At 48.5% G+C, this 20,846-nt stretch overlaps 10 protein-coding genes across 10 annotated transcripts; 2 read left to right on the plus strand and 8 right to left on the minus strand.

Annotated features, from left to right (window-relative positions):
- Positions 1 to 28: 28 nt before the first annotated feature.
- On the minus strand, positions 29 to 1,403 carry EDB91DRAFT_341336 (uncharacterized protein). The gene has a single exon (XM_041326932.1). It carries the CDS (start codon positions 1,042 to 1,044, stop codon positions 316 to 318), a length of 729 nt encoding a protein of 242 aa, XP_041177468.1. The 5' UTR covers positions 1,045 to 1,403; the 3' UTR covers positions 29 to 315.
- Positions 900 to 2,190, minus strand: EDB91DRAFT_341330 (uncharacterized protein). Its single transcript, XM_041326931.1, has 4 exons — positions 2,031 to 2,190; positions 1,821 to 1,973; positions 1,509 to 1,757; positions 900 to 1,454 (listed from the first exon to the last, which is right to left on the minus strand). The coding sequence occupies exons 1-4, from the start codon at positions 2,060 to 2,062 to the stop codon at positions 1,052 to 1,054; spliced, it is 837 nt and encodes a 278-aa protein (XP_041177469.1). The 5' UTR covers positions 2,063 to 2,190; the 3' UTR covers positions 900 to 1,051.
- Positions 2,191 to 3,698: 1,508 nt separating this feature from the next.
- Positions 3,699 to 4,550, plus strand: EDB91DRAFT_1131742 (Longin-like domain-containing protein). The gene is made up of 4 exons (XM_041318665.1): positions 3,699 to 3,757; positions 3,819 to 3,999; positions 4,059 to 4,284; positions 4,334 to 4,550. Exons 2-4 carry the CDS (start codon positions 3,819 to 3,821, stop codon positions 4,482 to 4,484), a joined length of 558 nt encoding a protein of 185 aa, XP_041177470.1. The 5' UTR covers positions 3,699 to 3,757; the 3' UTR covers positions 4,485 to 4,550.
- Positions 4,551 to 5,293, minus strand: EDB91DRAFT_1131745 (uncharacterized protein). The gene is made up of 2 exons (XM_041318666.1): positions 4,958 to 5,293; positions 4,551 to 4,908 (listed from the first exon to the last, which is right to left on the minus strand). The coding sequence occupies exons 1-2, from the start codon at positions 5,110 to 5,112 to the stop codon at positions 4,893 to 4,895; spliced, it is 171 nt and encodes a 56-aa protein (XP_041177471.1). The 5' UTR covers positions 5,113 to 5,293; the 3' UTR covers positions 4,551 to 4,892.
- Positions 5,294 to 6,101: 808 nt separating this feature from the next.
- On the minus strand, positions 6,102 to 9,415 carry EDB91DRAFT_341376 (uncharacterized protein). Its single transcript, XM_041326933.1, has 5 exons — positions 9,033 to 9,415; positions 8,907 to 8,981; positions 8,146 to 8,665; positions 6,409 to 8,095; positions 6,102 to 6,346 (listed from the first exon to the last, which is right to left on the minus strand). Exons 1-5 carry the CDS (start codon positions 9,227 to 9,229, stop codon positions 6,168 to 6,170), a joined length of 2,658 nt encoding a protein of 885 aa, XP_041177472.1. The 5' UTR covers positions 9,230 to 9,415; the 3' UTR covers positions 6,102 to 6,167.
- A 500-nt stretch (positions 9,416 to 9,915) lies between these two features.
- EDB91DRAFT_341428 (glycoside hydrolase family 16 protein) lies at positions 9,916 to 12,011 on the minus strand. Its single transcript, XM_041326934.1, has 15 exons — positions 11,762 to 12,011; positions 11,548 to 11,712; positions 11,465 to 11,497; positions 11,400 to 11,409; positions 11,314 to 11,352; positions 11,184 to 11,253; positions 11,101 to 11,134; positions 11,014 to 11,045; positions 10,879 to 10,963; positions 10,708 to 10,822; positions 10,561 to 10,651; positions 10,435 to 10,509; positions 10,165 to 10,376; positions 10,015 to 10,101; positions 9,916 to 9,964 (listed from the first exon to the last, which is right to left on the minus strand). The coding sequence occupies exons 1-13, from the start codon at positions 11,917 to 11,919 to the stop codon at positions 10,315 to 10,317; spliced, it is 969 nt and encodes a 322-aa protein (XP_041177473.1). The 5' UTR covers positions 11,920 to 12,011; the 3' UTR covers positions 9,916 to 9,964; positions 10,015 to 10,101; positions 10,165 to 10,314.
- A 1,189-nt stretch (positions 12,012 to 13,200) lies between these two features.
- On the minus strand, positions 13,201 to 13,970 carry EDB91DRAFT_341646 (CHY zinc finger-domain-containing protein). Its single transcript, XM_041326936.1, has 4 exons — positions 13,830 to 13,970; positions 13,558 to 13,771; positions 13,434 to 13,501; positions 13,201 to 13,381 (listed from the first exon to the last, which is right to left on the minus strand). Exons 1-4 carry the CDS (start codon positions 13,832 to 13,834, stop codon positions 13,303 to 13,305), a joined length of 366 nt encoding a protein of 121 aa, XP_041177474.1. The 5' UTR covers positions 13,835 to 13,970; the 3' UTR covers positions 13,201 to 13,302.
- Positions 13,971 to 14,348: 378 nt separating this feature from the next.
- EDB91DRAFT_341526 (uncharacterized protein) lies at positions 14,349 to 16,716 on the minus strand. The gene is made up of 14 exons (XM_041326935.1): positions 16,341 to 16,716; positions 16,233 to 16,288; positions 16,133 to 16,178; positions 15,975 to 16,074; positions 15,825 to 15,918; positions 15,757 to 15,773; positions 15,553 to 15,704; positions 15,405 to 15,506; positions 15,291 to 15,350; positions 15,141 to 15,235; positions 15,080 to 15,090; positions 14,969 to 15,027; positions 14,500 to 14,914; positions 14,349 to 14,445 (listed from the first exon to the last, which is right to left on the minus strand). Exons 1-14 carry the CDS (start codon positions 16,392 to 16,394, stop codon positions 14,414 to 14,416), a joined length of 1,293 nt encoding a protein of 430 aa, XP_041177475.1. The 5' UTR covers positions 16,395 to 16,716; the 3' UTR covers positions 14,349 to 14,413.
- Positions 16,717 to 16,876: 160 nt separating this feature from the next.
- EDB91DRAFT_341680 (cytoplasmic protein) lies at positions 16,877 to 18,046 on the plus strand. Its single transcript, XM_041326937.1, has 3 exons — positions 16,877 to 17,259; positions 17,323 to 17,732; positions 17,801 to 18,046. Exons 1-2 carry the CDS (start codon positions 17,091 to 17,093, stop codon positions 17,730 to 17,732), a joined length of 579 nt encoding a protein of 192 aa, XP_041177476.1. The 5' UTR covers positions 16,877 to 17,090; the 3' UTR covers positions 17,801 to 18,046.
- A 113-nt stretch (positions 18,047 to 18,159) lies between these two features.
- On the minus strand, positions 18,160 to 20,814 carry EDB91DRAFT_341743 (uncharacterized protein). Its single transcript, XM_041326938.1, has 3 exons — positions 20,446 to 20,814; positions 18,866 to 20,396; positions 18,160 to 18,812 (listed from the first exon to the last, which is right to left on the minus strand). Exons 1-3 carry the CDS (start codon positions 20,753 to 20,755, stop codon positions 18,287 to 18,289), a joined length of 2,367 nt encoding a protein of 788 aa, XP_041177477.1. The 5' UTR covers positions 20,756 to 20,814; the 3' UTR covers positions 18,160 to 18,286.
- Positions 20,815 to 20,846: the final 32 nt, after the last annotated feature.

Raw genomic sequence — 20,846 nt, forward strand, 5'->3', positions numbered from 1 at the left:
TTAAGAAAATGTGTTGAAATATTAACGTCGAGTGACAACTGCGCATAGAATACTATACATAATATTCTAAATGGGAATGGGTGGAAATGGATGCATACGCTACATGGAGGATATGAATAGCCTAGAGGTATGTCAATAAATAAGAATAAATTATGGGTGTATGGTGACGCGTGAGGGGTATATACGAGCAGTAACATCTACGGGGGAATCGAGGAGAGAAAGAGATGGAAAGTCGGCATAGTATGTACATAATTCTGTTAGCAGGGAACGATAGAATTTCAGATCTATCATGATACATCCACAACACGTCTCTTCTTAATGATAGGGCTCAAAGTTTTGAACCTTGAGCGCAATAACTCCAGCGCCATGTACAGGGGCTATCTGCATCCTCTGGCAATCTGATCTCGCATTGGCATGACTTCTCCTACACGCATCTTCCCTCGCATAATCGACGTTGCAAGCCGTACATTTGACTTTGTAACCGATGTGAGTGACGAGGTGACGAGCGATACTCGTACCCTTCATAGCGGCGCGTTTTCTGGAGGTACAACCGCCCCAGAGACAAGCAGTATCTCCTTCACCACCTGTGAAACCATGGAACCTGACGAGATGGTCCGTGACGCTTGGTTGGTCACCTTCGATATGCATCCCGCATGGGGCGTGGTTCTTGTTCCATTGGCATTCGTAAACGTGCAGAAGAGGTCGTCCGCCTTCGACCGCATTCCGCACGGCAGACTCGTCCACTAGCCGACCATCGCAATCCACCCTTTGTGGCGCTGAAGCTTGAATGCGAGACATCTCCCCGAGGGCAGTGACCTTGACGGGCTGTGCGCGGAGATGCAGAGACGGCTGAGCAGCATGCGGTGCTGCACATGTACGTTTTTTAATCCCAGATTCTGAACGCGAATCGCGTGCATGTGGCAGTGCGGCTGTCGTGGTTTCTCGATCTGCAAGATCAGAATCTGACGACGTTCTCCTCAATCTTTTCCCCAGACCTCCGGTACGTGGGGGATCTGCTGAATAAGGGCGAGGTGGTAGCTGCATAGACGTCCTAATGTAATGTGATGGCCGGGATAGTCCAGGGGAAATCCCACGAGAGACTGTCAAGCTGCTGGCCTTCTTGAGTGTTTGACTGTGACAAGTGGTGGACGCTAATTGTATCAAGGGAATAAGATCCTGGAAACGAGTAGTCAACAGGGAAAGGAAATGAGGCTACATGATGTGTAGGATGATGATGATGATGCAATTCAATATGATGGTAGTTCCAGGGAGGGCGTGCGCTGTCAATACTATCCAGAGAAAAGGGGGGCGACGTAGTCTGAGTGATCGCGTTGTCATCGTCGATGTTTGAGTCGAAATGAGGGAAGGTAGTGTCCAAGGACAGTGCGTCACATTGATGGCCCTGACCTGCGGTCCCCGAGAAATTGTCAGCTTCGGTGAGCTGGTCCTCACTGCTTCATGGAGCATCAGTAATGAGGCGGAATATATTTGGCCAACGGAGAACATACGATTGCTGTCCCGCAGGTGCCAAGGCTATCTCCGAGAAGGGATATGTTGAATCAGGCAACTGGAGCTGATGGCATGCAACGAACGGTTCTTGCAAGTCATGTTCCTGATAACCATGAGCAGATGACGTATTGTGAACAAAGCCGGGGTGGGTAGGAACATAATCTTCAGGCGTATGTGAAAATGAAAGTAGCGGAGAAATTAAATGTGCGTGTTGTGGACTTGGATTGAAGGAGTGATGCGTCGGACAACTGCGGTGCCGAGCCGTAATTTTAATAAGCTGTATAATGACGACAGCCGCTGTCAATAATCACCTCGCGGTGTCGACGTCATCTGAATTTTGCGGTGCATCCGCCTGATTGCGTAGCAGAAAGGTTTCTTGCTCCGCAAAAGTGTATTCTTGTGGAACGACGGTGGCCGTCATCAAAGAAAGCTGCGAAGAAACCACTTGAGGACCCAGGGCATCTCTACAATCCAAAGAACATCATTGAACATCTATTCGATACCGACGCCTATCAACGCACCTGATGGAAAAGGTCGAATAATCTGGACCCATCGGGTTCTGAGAAAGGAAGGACGTGAAGAGCGAAGAAGCAGGGAAATGAAGCTTCTATATGCTTCTATATAGCTACTCATTCTACTCTCCGAACAGCTGTGTGAACCCCATGGCGAATTGTAGTTTACATCTTGCCCCGTGCCTCGCACACACCCCTCGGGAAGCACTTACAAGGCCAATCGCATGCGTCAGCAGCATTGATCACGATCGGGCTGACGGGATAGGTGAGGCGAGCAACACACGGGCGTTCGAGCGCTCTAAACACGCGGCCGAGAGGTGTTGAAACACCCAGGCAGTACGGGTGTGAGACGTATAATCTTCGACGTTGACCTGTGGTTCTCAGGATAACCATTAGCGCTCACGCACGCACCTAAATGACCGCCAAGCACAGTGAACCAATACTCCAGTGCACAGCAATTCGCAGCGAATAAGGGACGCTCGATCATACTCAATGTTGTTGGAGTCGGTTTTGCAGGATGTTCCGCTCCACTAGGACTGTGGTGAAACTTCAGGTATGTCATTTTGTGAGTGTGCTCTGGAAAAAGGTAACGGTAAGAATAGCCCGCAATCTGATTGGTGATGCGAGTAATCAGCATCGCTTGTATGCATTGATAAGCAATGACATGAAGCATGTCCAATCAGCTCAGAAAAACGTCATTTCACTGATGAATTGTGAACACGTCTGCAGCAATGTGCATCAAATATCACGAGGCGTCCCAAGTTGGAAACCGACTACCGCCCATAGTTATAATACATAGCTTGAGAGCACATATTCGGAGACTGCGGGATGATTTTAGTAACAGGGGCATCAATTTAAGGGAAATCCCGCACCACGATGCAGAACGGGGTTTTTCGTTGACAAAGACATGTTTTCATTTCGCACAACCGAAGTGTGAGGTGGAGGAAGAGTACGACATCTTCACCCGACGTGGCACTGAACGCAGCGCATTGCGCCAATTTCATTTCACAATTCAGAACACAACGAGTCGTTGGAGGCACAGCCGAAGCAGGGAAGGCTTGCATGAACATGCTCGAGTGTCTTCAAGTTTGTAGACGTCATAAGCAACCTCTGCATAGGGATGGACCTGAAGGTGCCAAACGGTCAGGACATTCACACCAAATTTTACGAAACATGTCTCGCCGCTTTCAATCGTATCTTTGAGTTGTACTTTTTCGCCTTGGTCATGAACCATAATCACCACCCTTTCCTCTTCACGCGTTCTAGCTTGCCAGGCTCTCCGGCAACAGGTTGAGCGCCTGGCTTGAAGTGTCCTATGGACAACCTCAAACGAATTGCCCTGACGCGATCAACTTACAACCACCGCCTTGGCAAGACTCACCAACTCCAGGAGTAGTGAACGCGCATTCCTCGTACTGACCAATTTCGCCAAGCATGTTCAAGCAGTTTTTGAATATCGTGCTCGGGATCTCCGCGGTGTGAGTTTTTGGGGCAAAAAAAACGAGCTTGAAACGGGGCTACGCCATGGGAGACTTTCGGAAGTCACAGAGTTTGGACGAGACGTGAACAATATTGATTGTAGACAGCAACTTGAAGAGTGATGTCGACTCAGTTTGCAGTCATTCAAGTACTAGTACTTCAGCGCTTCAGCTTCAATTTCAAAATTTCCTTTTTTGACGCGCATACATAGTTCGGGTGCTCTGCCGCTTGCGTATTGTTGCCCAGGTTGACAAAAGGTTAGTGAAATTGCGTAACTACCGTCAGAGCCAGGTTGACTTTGCGTGGCTCATTTTGAAGATGAACCTATCACTATACAGTGTAAATGCGTTTCTCATCTTGGACGCCGAAGGACACCGTGTCCTTGCCAAGTACTACCGACCTAAAGGTCATCCGCAGGGCGAGTCGAAGGATCTCCTGACGTTGAAGGATCAACGAGCATTTGAGAAGGGTCTATGGCAGAAAACCAAGAAGCCTGGAGGTGTGTACCTGCATGTGTAACAGGAAAACCTACTTACAAGTCAACGCGTACGTGTTCAGCTGACATTATACTCTACGACGGTCGTCTTGCAGTCTTTCGACATTCATTGGACCTCATCTTCTACATTATCGGGGGTGCAACAGAAAACGAAATCATGCTCTACTCTGCTCTCACCGCGTTCTCTGACGCAGTTCATCTGTTGTTGCGGAATCAGGTTGAAAAGCGGGCTGTGTTGGAGAACCTTGACATGGTCCTTTTATGCCTGGATGAAACGATCGATGATGGGTAATGGGTTATCTTGATCAGCGAACGTATATGCTCACTATCTGAACAGAATCATTGTGGAAACAGATTCGACGACGATTGCGTCAAGAGTGAGTCGGCCAAAGGCTGACACGACGGAGATCGTGATCAACGAGCAGACGATCATGAATGCATATCAGACTGTGAGGGAAAAGGTCCAGCAAAGGATACAACAGCTGTAGAGTCACCTTTTGTAATGCCTCTGCCCATGATTGAACATTTGCATTTCGCCGTGACTCTAACCAACGAGCTTTACACAAACAATCAAAATGCTATCTTCTATATAAACGCCAGTAAGAATGATATGAAAATGACAAGGAATCTATCGGTCAACGGTTGTACAACAAAATGCTCTAACTGATACATAAGAATTCAGTAATGAAGTCCATCCGGTGGCTGCATATACCCATACACCGATAGTACACTCTTATCTTACATCCCTAGTGTTGCCTTCCGTTCCGGGTCGGGGTCTGACTATCCCGCGCCCTGCTTCTATCGAAGTCTTCGTGTGCGTACAAATCAATCTTCTGACAACAGGAGGCAATGCCTCATGTTCGCCTGTTCCGTGAGGAATGGATCACATCGACTTCCTAAAGAAGCATCGAGCTTCAAGGAAGTTTAGTGACTAATCAAAATAGATCTCAACGTTACGAACCTTCCCTGCCTGATACCAACGCGAACGATATAACCGTATACAGCTGCACTCGATGCAGCGACGGCAGTCAGAGCTGCTGCGATTTTTTGCAGCGTTGATACTGATTCAGTGGAGAGGCTGAAATCTGGGTGCTCGTAAATGGCATATGGACGCATGATGAGGAAGGATTGTGGGGAGGGTCAAGGGATTGAAGTATTTGTTGACCGCAGACAAGAAGGAAGATGCGAGACTACTACAGATGTCCAAGAGTTGGGCCTTTAATACTGCCAAATGTCGCCGGAACCGACTTCGGGTAATGAGCCACAATCGTTATCCTTGCTCGGATAGGAACCGATCTGCATAAAGGGATGTCAATTGCTAAATACATAATTTTCACTGCCATGTTTCAGAACCGCCATAACCGGGAGTTCCTAGATATTAACCCGCTGGCTAAAGACTGCCAGTCAATCAAATTATTGTCATGTGAATTTAAATTTCATTATACCAGTGCCAAGTGCTTTTTTATTTATTTACAAAGTTGATACAGGTTGCGTTCTTCCTGTAGCGTCTTTTGGAAGTACTACAAGGACAATGGACGAATTTCAAACCACGTGTGCTATTAAGTACTAGCTTGAGATTATATATAACGTAGTACTTCCTGCCGCCGCGGCTGCACGCCACAAACGTTTGGTGCCAGCCGCTGCTAGACAGATAAGATTTTTCTGGGTTTAAATGTCTACAAGTCCCGAGTCTAGTCTCTAACTTGCCCTCAGAAACCGCCCTCGAACTTCTCCATACGGTGGGTACAAGCCTGTGTACTACTATGTACCAATATGGCTCAAGTGTCGAGGGACGACAGCAAGCTCACCTTATGGGATACGGACTTCGATGCGACGCCCGCATTCCCGCAGCGTGGGAAAAATATATAGTCACGGTCGTCGCGAAGACACGTCGCGCTACACAACTAGAGACGTGTAACTGTAGATCGAACCTGTGCTATGGGAAGCAGGCGAGACTTGGCACAAACGGCCGCTGTCACTCACGCAAACACCGGTCACCCGAATTCAGCGATGTCCACGGATCAGTATATCCAACAGTAGATAAGATTGTACCACACAAACAGCATAACAAGAATCGAGGAACTCCCATTGGTATCAGTAATGAAACGTAGCAGGTAAGCAAAATGAATGATGTAAATGCAGAACGCGTTCAAAGCGAGTGAGAGGTATAACTAAAACAAACACACAAAATTGCTGGGGAACACGTGCCTACCAGCCTGTCGCCTAACCTCATCAAGCAACTCTCCACTCCACCACCCGTCCTCTGGGGTATCAGTCACGGCGATGATATCCCCCGCTTGGAAATCAAATTCTTCATCAATCGTGGCTGCGTAATCGTACAGCGCTTTCACTGTGAGGCACAAGTCATGTTATAAACATATCAAGGAACATCTTCAATTCAAAAAAACATACCGTAAAACAAGATCGGGCGGCCATCATCAGTATAGGCACCTGTGGGAGGGGCCGGATGACGTGGGAGCTGGGGAGAAGGTGAGCGCGTCACGACAGGGCTTGGCGCACGGTAGGCATTCGTGTTGTGACCGTAGTACGGTTGCTGAGAATGCTGATGATTGATAGCACCTTGACTAGGGTGACTCGCAATTGACGGATTCCGTGCAGGCGGACCGTAGTTGTTGTAAGATTGTGATGGAGGCGGAGGAGGTTGGTAAGGAACAACAGGCTGAGAATCATATTGAGGACGTGGAGGTGGTTGGTTGTAGTTGCCGTAAGGTTGTGGTGGGGCAGGTGCACTGTAAGGCGCCACAGTACCATAATCAGCGCGAGGTTGCGGCTGCGGCTGTCGGCTGTCGTTATTATACACTGGGTATGGTTGAGCGCTAGATGGCTGTGCATGGCTGTAGGGTGGTTGTCGTGGCGGCGGTTGCGCCGCCATATGATCGACAACGACACGTCCATCTGGGCCAAGAGCAATCCCAACTGGGTTGTTCGGCGTGACTGGTCTTTGAGAGGTTGAGTGTACGCGAACGAGTGACCCCGTTGGAGGCTGAGGACCGAGATTTTGAGTACCAACACCGGGATAGCCCCCTCTGCTAGTCGGGCGAACCCCATTGGGATCCTGTGTTTGATTGTTGTTAACGAGGGGTGGTGGACCAACATAGCTATTAGCCCTGCTACGAGATCGTTGTTCTCCGGGGAACGTACGACCATAGTTATTAAGGACTTGCTCGACCGGGAGATTCGAAGAAGGTGGCGGAAGTGAGGGTGGCGGAGGGGCTGCAAGGACAGGTTTAGGAGGATTTGGAGAGCTCGAGCGTGACGGTGCAAGGGGGTATGGCCCAACGACAACTTCAGCCGAATTACGGAAATCGCGATTGCCAGAGTTGACACTCGTCGCCGAAGAGGGGGTGATGAGCGAGTCAGTAGTAGCTCTGCGGGGATCTTGTCCTGATAGAGTGTCCCTGCGAACGGTAGGACGTCTAGCCAAGTTCTGAGCAGCGGTGCTCAGCTCAGCCATTTGCCTGACTAATGGGTCATTTTCTCCAACAGGAGGAGAAGTCCGAATTTGGCCTCGCTGCTGTTGCGGGTCCTTGTTCGGATCAACATCCCAAGTCTTCCCTCCGATAACCAGTTGCGTAGTAGAAACCATAGGGTCAAACATATCCCCGCGGGGCTCTTGTGTAGGTCGAAGAGCAGAGGCTGTACTATTGCGCCTCTGTGCCTGGGACACTTGAGGTTGAGCATCACGGTGAGGGGAAACATGTCCATTGACACCGTTCACTTGAGAGCGTCCACTTTGAGATTTTTGGGTATGACTTCTCACGAGCGCAGGTTCAGTAGGGGAGCTGCGACTTCCTCCACCAATCGCCCCTACACCTGCATGGTTGGTATCGTCGTATGCGTCTTCGGGCTCCGGCGGAGGTGCGTTGCGCCCTGCCGATGACCTCTGGGATATTCGAGCAAAGGTTGCAGGACGGGTGGCAATACGAGTGGAAGATGAGGGCACTGCATCGGAATTGGTATAGTTGACGAACGCCGGTGATTCGGGTATGGCACTTCCAGTTGCGTAGTCGCGAACAAAGTTTTCCATCTCCTTCTCCGGTTCCATTTGTTCCAAGGCAAGTCGCATTTTCTCGCAAGACTATAGACCGATCACTAAACAGTGATAGCCGATAATAATCAAAAACTTACCTCGTCATCGGAGACACATACTGTTGATACGGAATTAGCATAGGCCCACATATTATCCTTCATGAACTCCATTCGCTCTTCCTCGAGATCTTGACAGGTGTCGCAAAACGCCTTCCAATCCTGCTCCCATTTCTGCATAGTCTCTTGCAACACCCGGGTAAACTGCGCGTAATCATTTTCGTTCACTTGCACAGTCTGCTGGGCACGTTCGAGCTTCAGATGAATTTTCTCGAGATCTTTGCCCTGAACTAGTGTCGACTGAGCGGTGTAGGAGTTGATACGGAGGCAATCAGATTCATATTTTTCCCGAGCTTTGCTTGCGTGCTGTTCGCGTGTTTGCTTCACTTTGAACTCCTTCTCGATAGCGGCTTGGTACGTCTTCTTGTGTTGTTGCTGCCTTGCGGAAAAAGCCGCGGTTTGACCTTCGAGATCATTCCGTATTTGCTGCGAAAGCTGCAAGTGAAAGCCGGCTTGTTTATCGGTTTCGAGGCGCAACGTATCCACGGAGTTCCGTAGTTCCCTGTGAACTACGATCAGTAATGAATTCCTGGCGTAGGCCACACGTCAGATGCGCCACCACGCAGCTGGACGCGGCGTATTCAACCCGAATAATGAGACGGGCAATAACAGATATATCCATAAGTGTTCGGTGGAACAACGTGTAGTTCTGCAACTTGCGGAGCCACACACGTGCCATCCCGCCCAATCGACAGAGCGGCCCGCAGACGAAGGTCAGGGTTCGAAGAATTTGAGTGGCTCACCCTATCTCATCCTTGCCAATTGACATTTTGGCCAACTTCGCCAGTCGTTTTGCATAATCTTCCTCGATCGCAGATCTGCCACCATGTGTAAAGCTTAATGGGAAAAATATACCAGAGCCAACTCACCTCTCCTTCCAGAAGTTCCTCAGCTCCTCCATTGTCCTTGTTGCTCCTCGCATTCGAGCAAACAATACGTCTACACCTCCATCTCCAAGACCCCAGAATGAGTTACAGAAATCCAAAGAGCGAATGTTCGTATCAGGCGAAGTTGTCCGAGCATACTTGGCTAGAGATGTCGTCGATGACTGCCTCCTGGCAGACATGATTCGTGATTTATGGCGAAAATAACAATCGGGAGAGGTACAACAATTAAACTTGAAGTACGGAATGTCGTCGTTTCAATGTGAACTGGGTCGTCCTTCTGTTCTTGGGAGTTGGGCGTACACACATCAGCGCTGGTGGCAGTGCTGTTCGGTGCGTGAACTGCCACGCGAATTTGATAATTCACCCCGACGGCGTCACGGACGCAGGCGGTAAAAGTCAGAATCAAGTTAGAATTTTCTTATCCCTGCACTTGATGAAGGACTGATTGTCCGGGAAGTTCATCAAAGAGAATTCAATATAAATATTCAAGAGTATTTCAGGATGAAGTTTATTTGACTTTGTAGGGTGAAAAGGAGTGCCTGGCCGGGATGCGTTGCAGGCGCTGAAAGACTCCCAGCTTCATTTCAGTCTTAGACTTGCAGAGCGAGATAAATTTCCCTCGAGTGAGATAGAAATGTATCAGTATGTTGCAAGTAGCACCTGTGGATTTAGAGAAAGCACCATGCGTGAGATTTGCTGGTAAACATTTGCCACTGAACTCTTAATTTTCTGTTGTGTAGGCAGATGAAGGTCGTGGCAGACGTCTTGCTACATCGATGTTCATCCTTTGTTGAACCTCCTGGGCATATACAAGGCCTCAAATTGCTTCAAAAGCAAAATACGAGAGGTCCCCCTCCTCCAGAGCATCGTTTGTACATTTGATTTACTGCAGTGATCTCAGAATGTAGAGCCTCCTAAGCTATTTAAAAAACCGTCCTTCATCCAGAAGAATGGTCATACACACTTTTGTGATCGCGATGCTGAGCTCCAAGTAGACGGTGCTAACGTCATTACAAGATTTTGCTGACGAGACCAAACGTACCTGCATTGGCTGCAGCGAGCAATAAGCTCTTCCCATCAATCCACAGATTCTCGACAAAGTATTAGACCGAACCTTCTGCCTTCCTCGGTGCTATATTACGTAGTTACGGCACCATCCTCTATGTGCTATACCATGACAATATTAATGTAGATTTGACCTATTTCCTCTCAGGAATGCCGAGCGGGGGTGTGGGGCGATATGTGACGGCCTTTCCTGCGACATCTACATGTAGACAATCATGGACGAGATCTGGAAGTAGGCGTCTGTGAACGCGGTAGGGTTCTCTGCGGATGGAGACAAGGGGATAAGGGGTGTACTGGACATTCATGGGTGAGCACTTACTGTCGACGTAAGTTACGCAGTCTAATGGGCATCCAGAAGCATTGTAGAGAGCCGAGTTGCCTGCCCAATCGCCGCCTATGCAGTGCGTGAATATGACAGACTACTACAAAACAATCCAAGACTCACAGAATGTGAGATTAATGATAATGTGGTTGCTACCAAAATGAGACTTAAGGTCACATTGAGTGTTGTTAGGGAAGTAAGCGCTAGGAGTTCCCTAGCATTGAAATCATATGTGAGCAACTAATCCAGCAGAGGTGCTGAAACCATCACCCATTGGTCGGTGTCAATGATCCATGCACGGGTGGTGACGTCCAAGGGAGCCGATTCGTCGCATCTTTCCCAGAACCAAACCTTGATATAGTCTAGGGTGCGTTCCATAGCATACCTATGGAATAACCCGTAAGCCGCAAGAGTATTGAAAAATGGTTTGTGGTAATGTACCATCCTCCGCCAATGTTGTTGAATCCTGGACCAAAACTGTTACGATCTTCAGTAAGTTGCACAGCACAACCCTCATTGTAATCGACTATTGCATTTTTAGCACGAGATTGCAATCAGCCATGAGTGTGGCCTCACCTGTAGCGTCACAGTTGGTTGTCAGCGTAGTTCTAAACAGTCAGAATTTAGCCGGACGGTTCAGTGCAGTGACATATCAAAACATACCCTGACTGGGCGGTGGAATTTGGCATGGAACAGTCTGCGCAATATTGAAAATAGGACCGCTACAAAAATTATACAGAACGAACTGTGACCAGTGTGGAGTGTTGACTGGTTGGGCACCACATTGTTTGCACCCTCCAGGATATCGACTTCACCCTGGTGTAGGGATGCACGTCAGGATGATAGAACTATTGCATGCAGGAAAAGAACACAAACATCGGCAGGCCAAGTAGATTCCTTGGTTTCCCAGATAGCCTGTTGTCCGTTACTATAAGTTCGGTTCATGGGTACCACCTACTTACGGGCCATGTTCTATGTTAAAATAAGTGAGCAACAGAACTCCTCATACGAACAAAAAAAAGTTCACCCGCATCCTTCTGGCATATGTTGTATATCGAAACTATCTTCGACAACCATCAGCCAGCGAGACATCCATGAGGAATCACTTACACAACAACGTGCTCTGTGTACAGGCGGTGGGACCGAATCCTGACCGAATTCCGGCCTGGGCCGGTGGAGTTCAAAACCGTGGTGTCGTCTCCGCGCAGGATGAAGGTGTCGCTCGTGGCATAGGTTAAGTTGAGCTCCTGTGCTGTCGATCGGTTGACATAGTTCCTGTCATTCAATAAGAAAAAAACATTGTCTGCGTGCAGGATAGACATACACACGCCCGTGGGTGGGGTCAGTGATAGCCTCGAAGTCGAAGGAGTCGTAGAAGCCTTCGCCGATAACTTTCTCGCTGATAGTATAGACTGCACCTCCCAGAGCAGACCCGACAAGCGAGGCAAGGGTGAGACTACCACTAAGCGTGTTGAACTTCATGGTGAAAGGTGGATTGGCCCGGCTGACGGTGTATGACCAGGGAGAGTGAGAGGACCGGACGATCTTGTCAACAATCCATCCCCTTCCCCTCTTTAAACCCGCCCGTGACTCCCGACAGAAAAAATGATTATGCTTATGGCGAGTAACCTAGGGAGAAGTCGACACAAATATTTTCTAAATTATTTCATATGCACAATTCGGAAGAAAGACTAGCGAGCACGGACAAAACAGCGTCTGATTATTATCGCACGAGAAAGCTCTCATTTTGTAAAATGAAATGCCGCCACCTGCCGCCACATCGTGACCCGGAAGGCCGCAGCTGGTGAGCAACTTGAACGGATCCTTGGTGACCTTTGGTGACCTGCACGACCTCGGTCGGGGGTGTGATACCGATGCTATGCATTCTAGAATGCACGAGGCCTAGGAAGTTCGAACTTCAGATGGCTGCTTCAGTCGCGTCGGAGGGGCCGAGAACCGCACTGTGTTACAGTTGTGCATTAACTTGTGATGCCATGTTGTAACACGGTATCACAAACAAGGACCCGGAAATCAAGACCATAGTTATTACCAATTCGTCCATCCACTCTTTATGAAAGCTAGTCGGTTCTGCCAGTGTGACACTCCACTAGGATATTTAGTTAGAGAAAGTCGTTGAAGCGGGACGTTCGGGAATGATAATTAGTACGTCGCCGAACTTCACTCAATTGAAAGAATTACCGTGCGACTCGGACCCGGATCACAAGTAATATTGGGCCAATCAAGGGTAAATCGATGATACTCCATTAATGGAGCAGAGTCCAGACAGTCCCTTCGAAAGCCAAGCTGCCCAAGGGAATATTAGAAGGTGCTAAGAGACTACTATGCAGTAAATACACTGTGATTAGAGACAGCAAAATGACTGATCGGCGAACTGGTCGTGTGAGTTCATACACTAGTAAGTACCGTCTCATATGGATCGGGTGGAATAATTGCCAGGTCATGAACACGCCGACAATGCCGTCTGCCAGCATGAACGTCAGTCGGTCTTTAATGTTCGAGTTGAAACGGGAACAGTCAGGGGAGCTCCCCCGCAAGACGGCGGGGCCAACCTCGACAGAAGGCAGCAGACGGATAGATGATGTACATGTAGTGACATGCGGACCATCATGGCATCCCGCCCCAAATCTCCTTACAACGTAGCAGGCGCTAGCGAGAGACAGGGGAGGAAGCACGACCACAATTATCGAACACAGTCGATGCTGAGAGGATAAGCAACAGCTCCAGGTGGAGGGAATATCATATTGCTCTATGCCTATAAGATAGATTATGATCCCAATCCACCAGCGACAGTGATAGCATGCGACAATATTGAAAGCAGGGAACACAAGGGTATCTCGAGAGACGTCATCCTACTCTATCCGAGAAATCCATTGAAAAGATGGACCGATCTGGATCTTGTCTAGCGCGATCATCCTTGAGCATTCTGTAACGAGCAATCAAGTCATGAGCTACATCTCCTCAGGAGAGACCTTCACCGTGAATCAACCCGTGCATCTTCGCCCTCAACTTTAAGCATTGCCTGTGGCGTTTTGGCCTCGATGACCTATTAGTGGTACAATGAGCTGTTAAATCTGCAGTTCAGAATGCGAAGTTGCTCACATAGTGATTATCGCAGTGCGGGCAAAACTCATCGCTCTCCTCGTAGTTCGCCATATCCTTCCTGAAGGCCTTCTTGCACTTCTTGCACATGAACGCCATCTCAGCTGTCTTCCCTAACCTATGATCCTGTGTCTCCGCGTGACACTCTGCGCAATCAAACCATTGCTTGCAGCATGGTGCCCGTATCGAAACTTGAGCATTGAGGATATGTTTGCTGAAATTGAGGGGATGAATGCCGCATTGACATGGTTGGAAGGCGATACGCTACCGACCACATCTGAACAAGTAGGAGTCACTATGACAGCACTTCGGCTGGATTCGAAGGAGAACCTCAACTCCAAATCTGAAGCTTGAAGTCTTCTTGAAGTCTTCTGCAAGATGAATCTTGACATGACTCTTCCCACGCTCTTTAAGTATTACAACGACACCGTGACTGTGCTGATACTTGAGCCCACTAAATGTGTTGTCAACGCTATGACCGCGCGCACCATTGAGGACTCGGGGACATCGTAAAACTTAGAGCAGATCTCGTGCTTAATTCCCAACGCCATGGGAGGACTTACGGTATTGCAGTGTACATCGCCACGAATAACAACTTGCACTTACAGGTCTTGGATGCTTTGTCTCGACTTTCGTCTCATGCCTCCCAGGCTGTGTTCCGAGCCAGGCTTATTTTCAACTGGCGGAAATATCAGTGAGGTAAAAGTAGAATCAACACATAAGTAGTTCACTATCATACAAAAGCCTTCCCCCCACTGGTTGAAAAAGATCCTAGATAATTTAAGCGCTTGTAAGTAATGCTAGGAATGTAGTCCACAAGAATGATGATTCGTTAGTGCCGCCTATTAATGTGGTATCACCGGTGCCAAAGTGGTGGTTCTCCAATTTCTACCTCCTTCATCAGCATCCATCAACAGCAACAGGAATAACCAGAGTCCTTACCAAGCGGTGATCGCCAATTACGTACAAGGTGATGCACATTCGACTTCCGCAGAGCTGTGTTATGTCTCGATAGAGCATCGTCCGTAAGAGTGAAGACAGTTCCTAGCTGTATATCCCCATCCTTCGTTCTGCGGTTCGGCTGCAGACTTAGTGAAGGTGACACATCACGCGGCCCGTATTTTGGATTTTCCTCGTCCTCTATATCATCGATCACAATGTTCTGCGTCGGGCGGAAAGTGTATAAGTCAAGATCTTCTGCCTCATAGCGAGGCAATTCATATGCGGACATATGTTGACCTCTTCGTTGCCCATTGATATGATTTTCACTGAATGTTTTTGACTTAGAAAGTTGATGGCGCTCGCGAGCTGCCTCCCTGCTAGAAATTTCTCCCTTGATTGAACGAGGGAAGAATATCTGAAGCTCGCAGTTTGAATCAAATAACTCAACAAGAACCGATAAATGACGCACGACAAGAGTAATTCCAGAGGATACGACACAGCCTATAACCGCAATCATTCCCAATAAGTCTAATCGAGGGATTAATGATTCAAACCTGCCGAGCGCGGTGAAGTTGCATACCAGTCGGAAACCTAAATCATGTAGTTAGTATATTTCAGACACTTGGGCATGACGAGCGCACATCTTATCATTTATGTGCTGATGCGGTCTGACACCATCAATGGCCAAGATCACCAACGGCACCGTGAAGAGGAAACGGAAGAGGATCCGGATGCACTTCCGTATACCACGCATTAGTTGAGCAACAATAGTGCATCTGCGCAAAACTTACGTTAAGCTCGTGAAACTTTGTGAGTCGAGCTATCGTATTCATATCAACATCGGCTTGTTTCTGAAAGGAAATGGTCAGACTGGCTCATCTCCTTGACTATCGGAATGAATTAACCAAACTCTCTAGGAATGTGGGAAATGCCCATAAAATCGGGAGAAACCATATTGTTAGAGACAAGCTTCCGAGACTCCCAGCCAAGAATGTGTAAGATTCGCACTAGAAGGTTATCAGCGTCTAGTTCAGATATATGCATACGACAGACCTTGTATGGGTCATGCCGTGTGAATGTCGTCACAAGGGGCATACCAATGACTGCGATACCAGAACCGATCGCCCATGTCTTGAAGTATAGGCTTCGGAACCAATCTTGTTTCCCAGAGCTAGAATGGACAAGGAAAAGCCAAAAGCATAACTCTAAGGGACGTGAATTCAATTTCAGCTAAGATGCAAAGCAGTGAAAATGAACCTTCTAGGTGTGTTACCCTGAGCCAAAACGTTAGCCGACGTTGGCGAATATGCGTTGGGCATACTCACGTCTCTAGTCCCCAGGCGACTGAAAAACACAGGTACAGTGGGAGGATGGCGCTTCGTGCGCTGTCACTCCAAAGCTCGTATGGAGTGGGTGTGACTTTGACAAACTGGCGTAAGCAGGAAACGTCAAAATCGCCATTTGGGCTCACTCACTGCCCAACCCAGGAATAACAGTAAAACCATAGCTGTACTTGATAATGGTGAAACCAACAGCGTAAATTATGATTAACGGAATGGAGGTTAAATAGGAGTACTGTGAAATTGTATCAGATCGGTATGATATGTGAAGTGAAGGCGAAACTGTGACGCACCGTCATGACCCGCTTAAATGGCCCAGAATACTGTCCATGGTTCCACCTATGGAAATGTACTTCAGAGACTTATAGATCATGTATGAGAGATTCTATTAACTTCAGGCTTTTAAAACGGTCAAAGGACCAAAGATGATAAATTAAGAAGAACTCAAACTAAATCCCACAACGCTCAGTATTTTCTCCATCGAACATCTAAAGAACAGACCATGATTGTAAGTGTTGCCCATACAAGGTTGACGGCTGGACTCATGTGGGCCATGGTGCAGAAGCGAGCAAAGGAGAATGACGAGGGAAAGAGAAGAGTTCAGATGCGAGCTCGGGGCTCACTTGTGTGAAGCTATGATAAATGCTCTAGTCGCGATTGTTATAGATCGGCTAGCGCATAAGTAGAGGGTCCCTCTCACATTCCACCCGACGGGGTAAGGATCGTGAAACAGAAGTGGGTCTGTTTGAGAGGAAGATAACATGTTCGAGAAACGGATACATTCATATCATGCCGTTAACGCCCCTTGGGGCACGTTCCGGCTAACCGCGAGATGAGGTGACTATAGGTCCAGGAGCACATGGTGAGTGGGCCTAGTCGGGACTCGAACAGGTGCTAAAGAAGTGCTAAGTTTGTGTTACCTGCGAGGAGCCGGGGGTATTATTTGCTATCAACACAGCATCTAAGTATGATGAAGGCGGTTATCCTGTGCCGGGTCAGTTGGGCAAGATCGAACCGGTGATGGAAAATTGTTTACTAGTACTTCTTCATCGATTGATAAACAGTCAGTGCTGATACTAGTCCTGAGCGCTCGGTAACCTAGCATTTTTCGTCGCGTTGATGTTGGGATTCTGGGGTAAGTAGCATAGTCTCGCTTACCAATTGTAAACGAACCAGTATTACCGATTGGACCGGCCTCGGTCTTAGTGTAGATGAAGATATATATTTTCAGTGTCTTTTTAAACTGTCACGATGCTGCCCACAGACGATGACAAGGAAAATCTCCTCCTCTCATGTCGATACGACGATCTCGACGAAATCCAAGATTTTGTAACAAAATTCGGCCCAGAAGCCCTCTCCAGCGTCCGAGATGACAACGGAAACACTGTGCTACACATGACATGCGGTAATGGACACATAGGTGAGACGCGATCTCACTGTATCACGTTCCTATCAAGATTGATTCGTGAAAGGTATCTTGTAGACGTGCTGAATTATCTTCTTCCCCTTATCTCCCCTTCCATCCTGTCTGCACAAAATAGTGCTGGCTCGACTGCCTTGCACTGGGCAGCACTGAACCAGCATCTCGAAGTAGCGCAGAAGCTGGTTCACTGTACTGGGGGACCAGGCGTTGATCTGATTGATATCAAAAATACCGCCGGAATATCGCCCCTGGGTGAAGCCGAGATGATTGGGTGGGATGAGGGCGCAAGGTGGCTTGTACAGGAGATGAAACTCGATGAAACAAGTAGCCATGACGTCAATGATAGCAAAGAAGATGGCCCCGTGGAAACTTCGCGGGATATAGAGGTGGAGATCCGAGATGCGGACGGTGAAGTGGCCAAGATGACGATAAGCGACAGCGAATCCCCACTTGATTCTGCCATGATCTAAGTGGGTGTGTGCTTTTGGTCCGCCGGTACCTGCTGGGTGCACTAATCCTATCGTATGCTTTTACATAGCATTCACGTCAAGGCCTTGATACCATCAAATCAATCTGGCTGTGAACCCAAGAAACACCTGGTATCAGCTGGTATCGCCAGAGCATTTCACTTTTGGACGAGCACTCGGTTCCACAGAATTTCAGTTCTGAAGTCACACGATAGTAGCCATATCGAAAGTTCTCCACAGAACATGTTGATTGGATACTTGCATGTAATCACATGAAACTTGCAACTGAATTGAAGTTCAAAGTGTTCATCGATGCCATTCCCATAAGCTGAAGGTCTCGCAGGACCCTGAGTGCTGTCAAAATTCCTGCAGCCCTGAGCCCTGGGACCGCCTGGACATGAGTACTTCACAGCCAAATGCCACCATGATACAGAACGAGTGCACAACGATCAAAATTACCAAGGACATTGCAAGGACAAATCAAACATGTAGCGAAAACTGACAGGACCAGCAACCGTCAAATATTCCAGGGGAAAGAATCAAAAAGGCCTTCTTCGTCACGTTCCGAACGTTTCACATCGTTGGTGACCGTTCTTCCATAGGTCATGGCAGTGCTTTTGCGGAAGGGTGCGGGTGTTCAGTTGACAACCTTTTTCACTATCTTTCACCATGCACTTCCCTGTGGCGTGCTTCTCGGCAACGGAGCCTGAAAGCCAGTCATCCGGGTTTAGCGTCTTCCAATTTGCTCTCGCATACCACGATTTCTCGTTTCCCGCTTCGTCGATATTTGCGAATTCATCTGGTGGAGGATTGGGCAAGAAGAGCGCGCCGCGCTTCCACGCGATTGCTTCTGAAGTTGGGGAGTGTTGTGCGAACGGGCTCCAAGGAGACAAGGTAGACGCACAAGATCCCTTCTCCAGCTTAGGCGACGAAGATCCAAGTTTCATGCGCTCGGATCGATGTAGCATGGGTGACATCCGTTGTGGGACGGTGTAGACGAGCTCACCAGGCACACGCCGTTGCGGAGGAACGTACTTGGCATACGCACCGGAGCGTAAGGTCAATCCAGGGAAGTGCACTTGGCTGCATCAACGTTCAACACAGAACGACGATAACGGAATTTCAGGTCAACATACCTTTCAGCTTGATTGGAGGCCAACCCTGGTGTCCCCGGCTTTGGTACGAGATCATCGTCAAAGCGCTGATCGTGCGTCTCACGGGAATCGAGCGTTTGTGGTGAACTGTAAGAGCAAGGTGTCTTTTGCATAACAGTCGTCCAAGGGGGCGAGTAGGCTGCAGACGCGCTGGAAAGCCTTCTGTTCGGCCGGTCACCATCGGCGGTGGTAGTTTGAGGCGGGTCAACCGGCACAGTTCTGGCCCCCTTCGGTTTGAGCGGCTCCAGAGTCGTAAAAGTAGCGGTAACCCTCAATCTTTCTTGCACGGCTGCTTCCCAGAAGGAATCCGGCCCGTCAAATTTGCGTTCTGATCCACTTGACGGACTGTCATCCCGTTCGACCTCGGTGACGACAAATTTATTTGATGAGTTGCTTCTGCTAGAAGGGACCGGCGTGCTGGCGCTCCGACTGTGCGTATCGAATTGTGTAGCTGTGGGTATTGGATGACAAGGAAGAGCGGTGTCCGCTCCCGTGGTACAACACAGAGAATTGTGCTCTAGCATACCATCGCGTCTGGAGGTTGATGGTGGAAGATGTAATACATCGTGCTTTTTGTTCTTGTTCTTGGATAGTGGCATAGATATTCCGAGGGCGAATCGATCCCCTGAAGACTCGCTGTCGAAAGGCCCTTCTTCGAAACTTGAATCACCGCTTTCCTCAAGATCTGAACTGTCCGAAGCCCTGCGATACCAACTTCGCTTTTGAGGAACCATCGGTGAAAAAGATGATTGGATACTTGAGACAGAAAGAGGTCCGCCGTGATTGGGCCTTGCAGATGTAATAGTTTGAAGGTTGATGTCGTGAGGTGCACCATCTCGCTTGCGAGCTGACCGACGCGCATTGCTCGTTCTTGCTTTCTCATGTAATACAGCCTCAGCCAGTGGTGGAGAGTTGCGGACACGATGCACCAGGCGCGGGGATGTAAGTGAATCTGAAGGCTTAGCATTATGGGCGACAAGTTTAAAATCCGTAGGGCTCAACAATTTGAGGGAGGGTGAGAAGTTCAGGGAGTGGCAGGACCCAAGCTCTTGATTCACTGTGCTTTCGGTATCGCTACGATCGTCACCCGTTTCATGTGGCAGTACAAATCGAGTGTTATGTAGGTCTGAGGCTGTACCCTGAATTTCGGGACTGTCAAGATCGTCATGTAAGGTGTGTTTTTTGCGAACTCGCAGAGTGCCTCGTTGTGTGGCAAGTGAACCTAGTTCGTTGTGATACGCTTCTTGGTTGAGAGTAGCGCACACGCTCTCGATCCTATCTGTGGATTCGCCGATCCCAGATGATTCGCGCGGAGTCGCCAAGATTAGGGATCGCCTAACACCATGAAAAGTGCTGCGCCATGAAGGGGCCAGTAGGCGAATATTTCTTTGAGGCGGGAGGCGAATTGATGTAATAGAATAGAAACATAGAAGACCAAGACTGAGCGCGGCCAAGACCAGGAGGCTGCGAAAGCCACTGTTGAAATAAATCAACTGTTCGGAATATAGCAAAACTGATATAAAAGTTAGTAGAGATAACCACAATCTCGCGCACGACCTGACCCAGAGAATCCACGAAGTTGGAAAAATAGTGTTTGTGCTGGGAAACCAAGAGTGCATAGGTTAAAGCAGAGGATGACGGAGGGAAATTGTGGTTGAGAGTAGGCCTGTGGCTGCTTCTATTATTTGAGGTGAACCCGGCGAGGTGATAGTTTGCTGGCGGACTTGGCCCCAGGAAGTTCTGCCTCTCGAGGATTTTAGAATCTCCGTCGATGCACCGGATACTAGAACTGAGAGGATCCAGGGTCACGAGAAAAGGAGCCCATTGGAATAGTTTGAGAAGGGCTAACAAACTGTATCGCAAGAAGACCATGAAGCTGAACTTCGAAGGGATGCCGTTGATTTCAAAAGTTCGACATTTAACAAACAATCGACAAAGACGTTGTGTACGTCTATTTGTGTGA

The sequence above is a fragment of the Suillus paluster genome, assembly GCF_016628075.1.
Source record: "Suillus paluster strain FC165 chromosome Unknown EDB91scaffold_24, whole genome shotgun sequence".
In the NCBI taxonomy this organism is placed as follows: domain Eukaryota; kingdom Fungi; phylum Basidiomycota; class Agaricomycetes; order Boletales; family Suillaceae; genus Suillus; species Suillus paluster.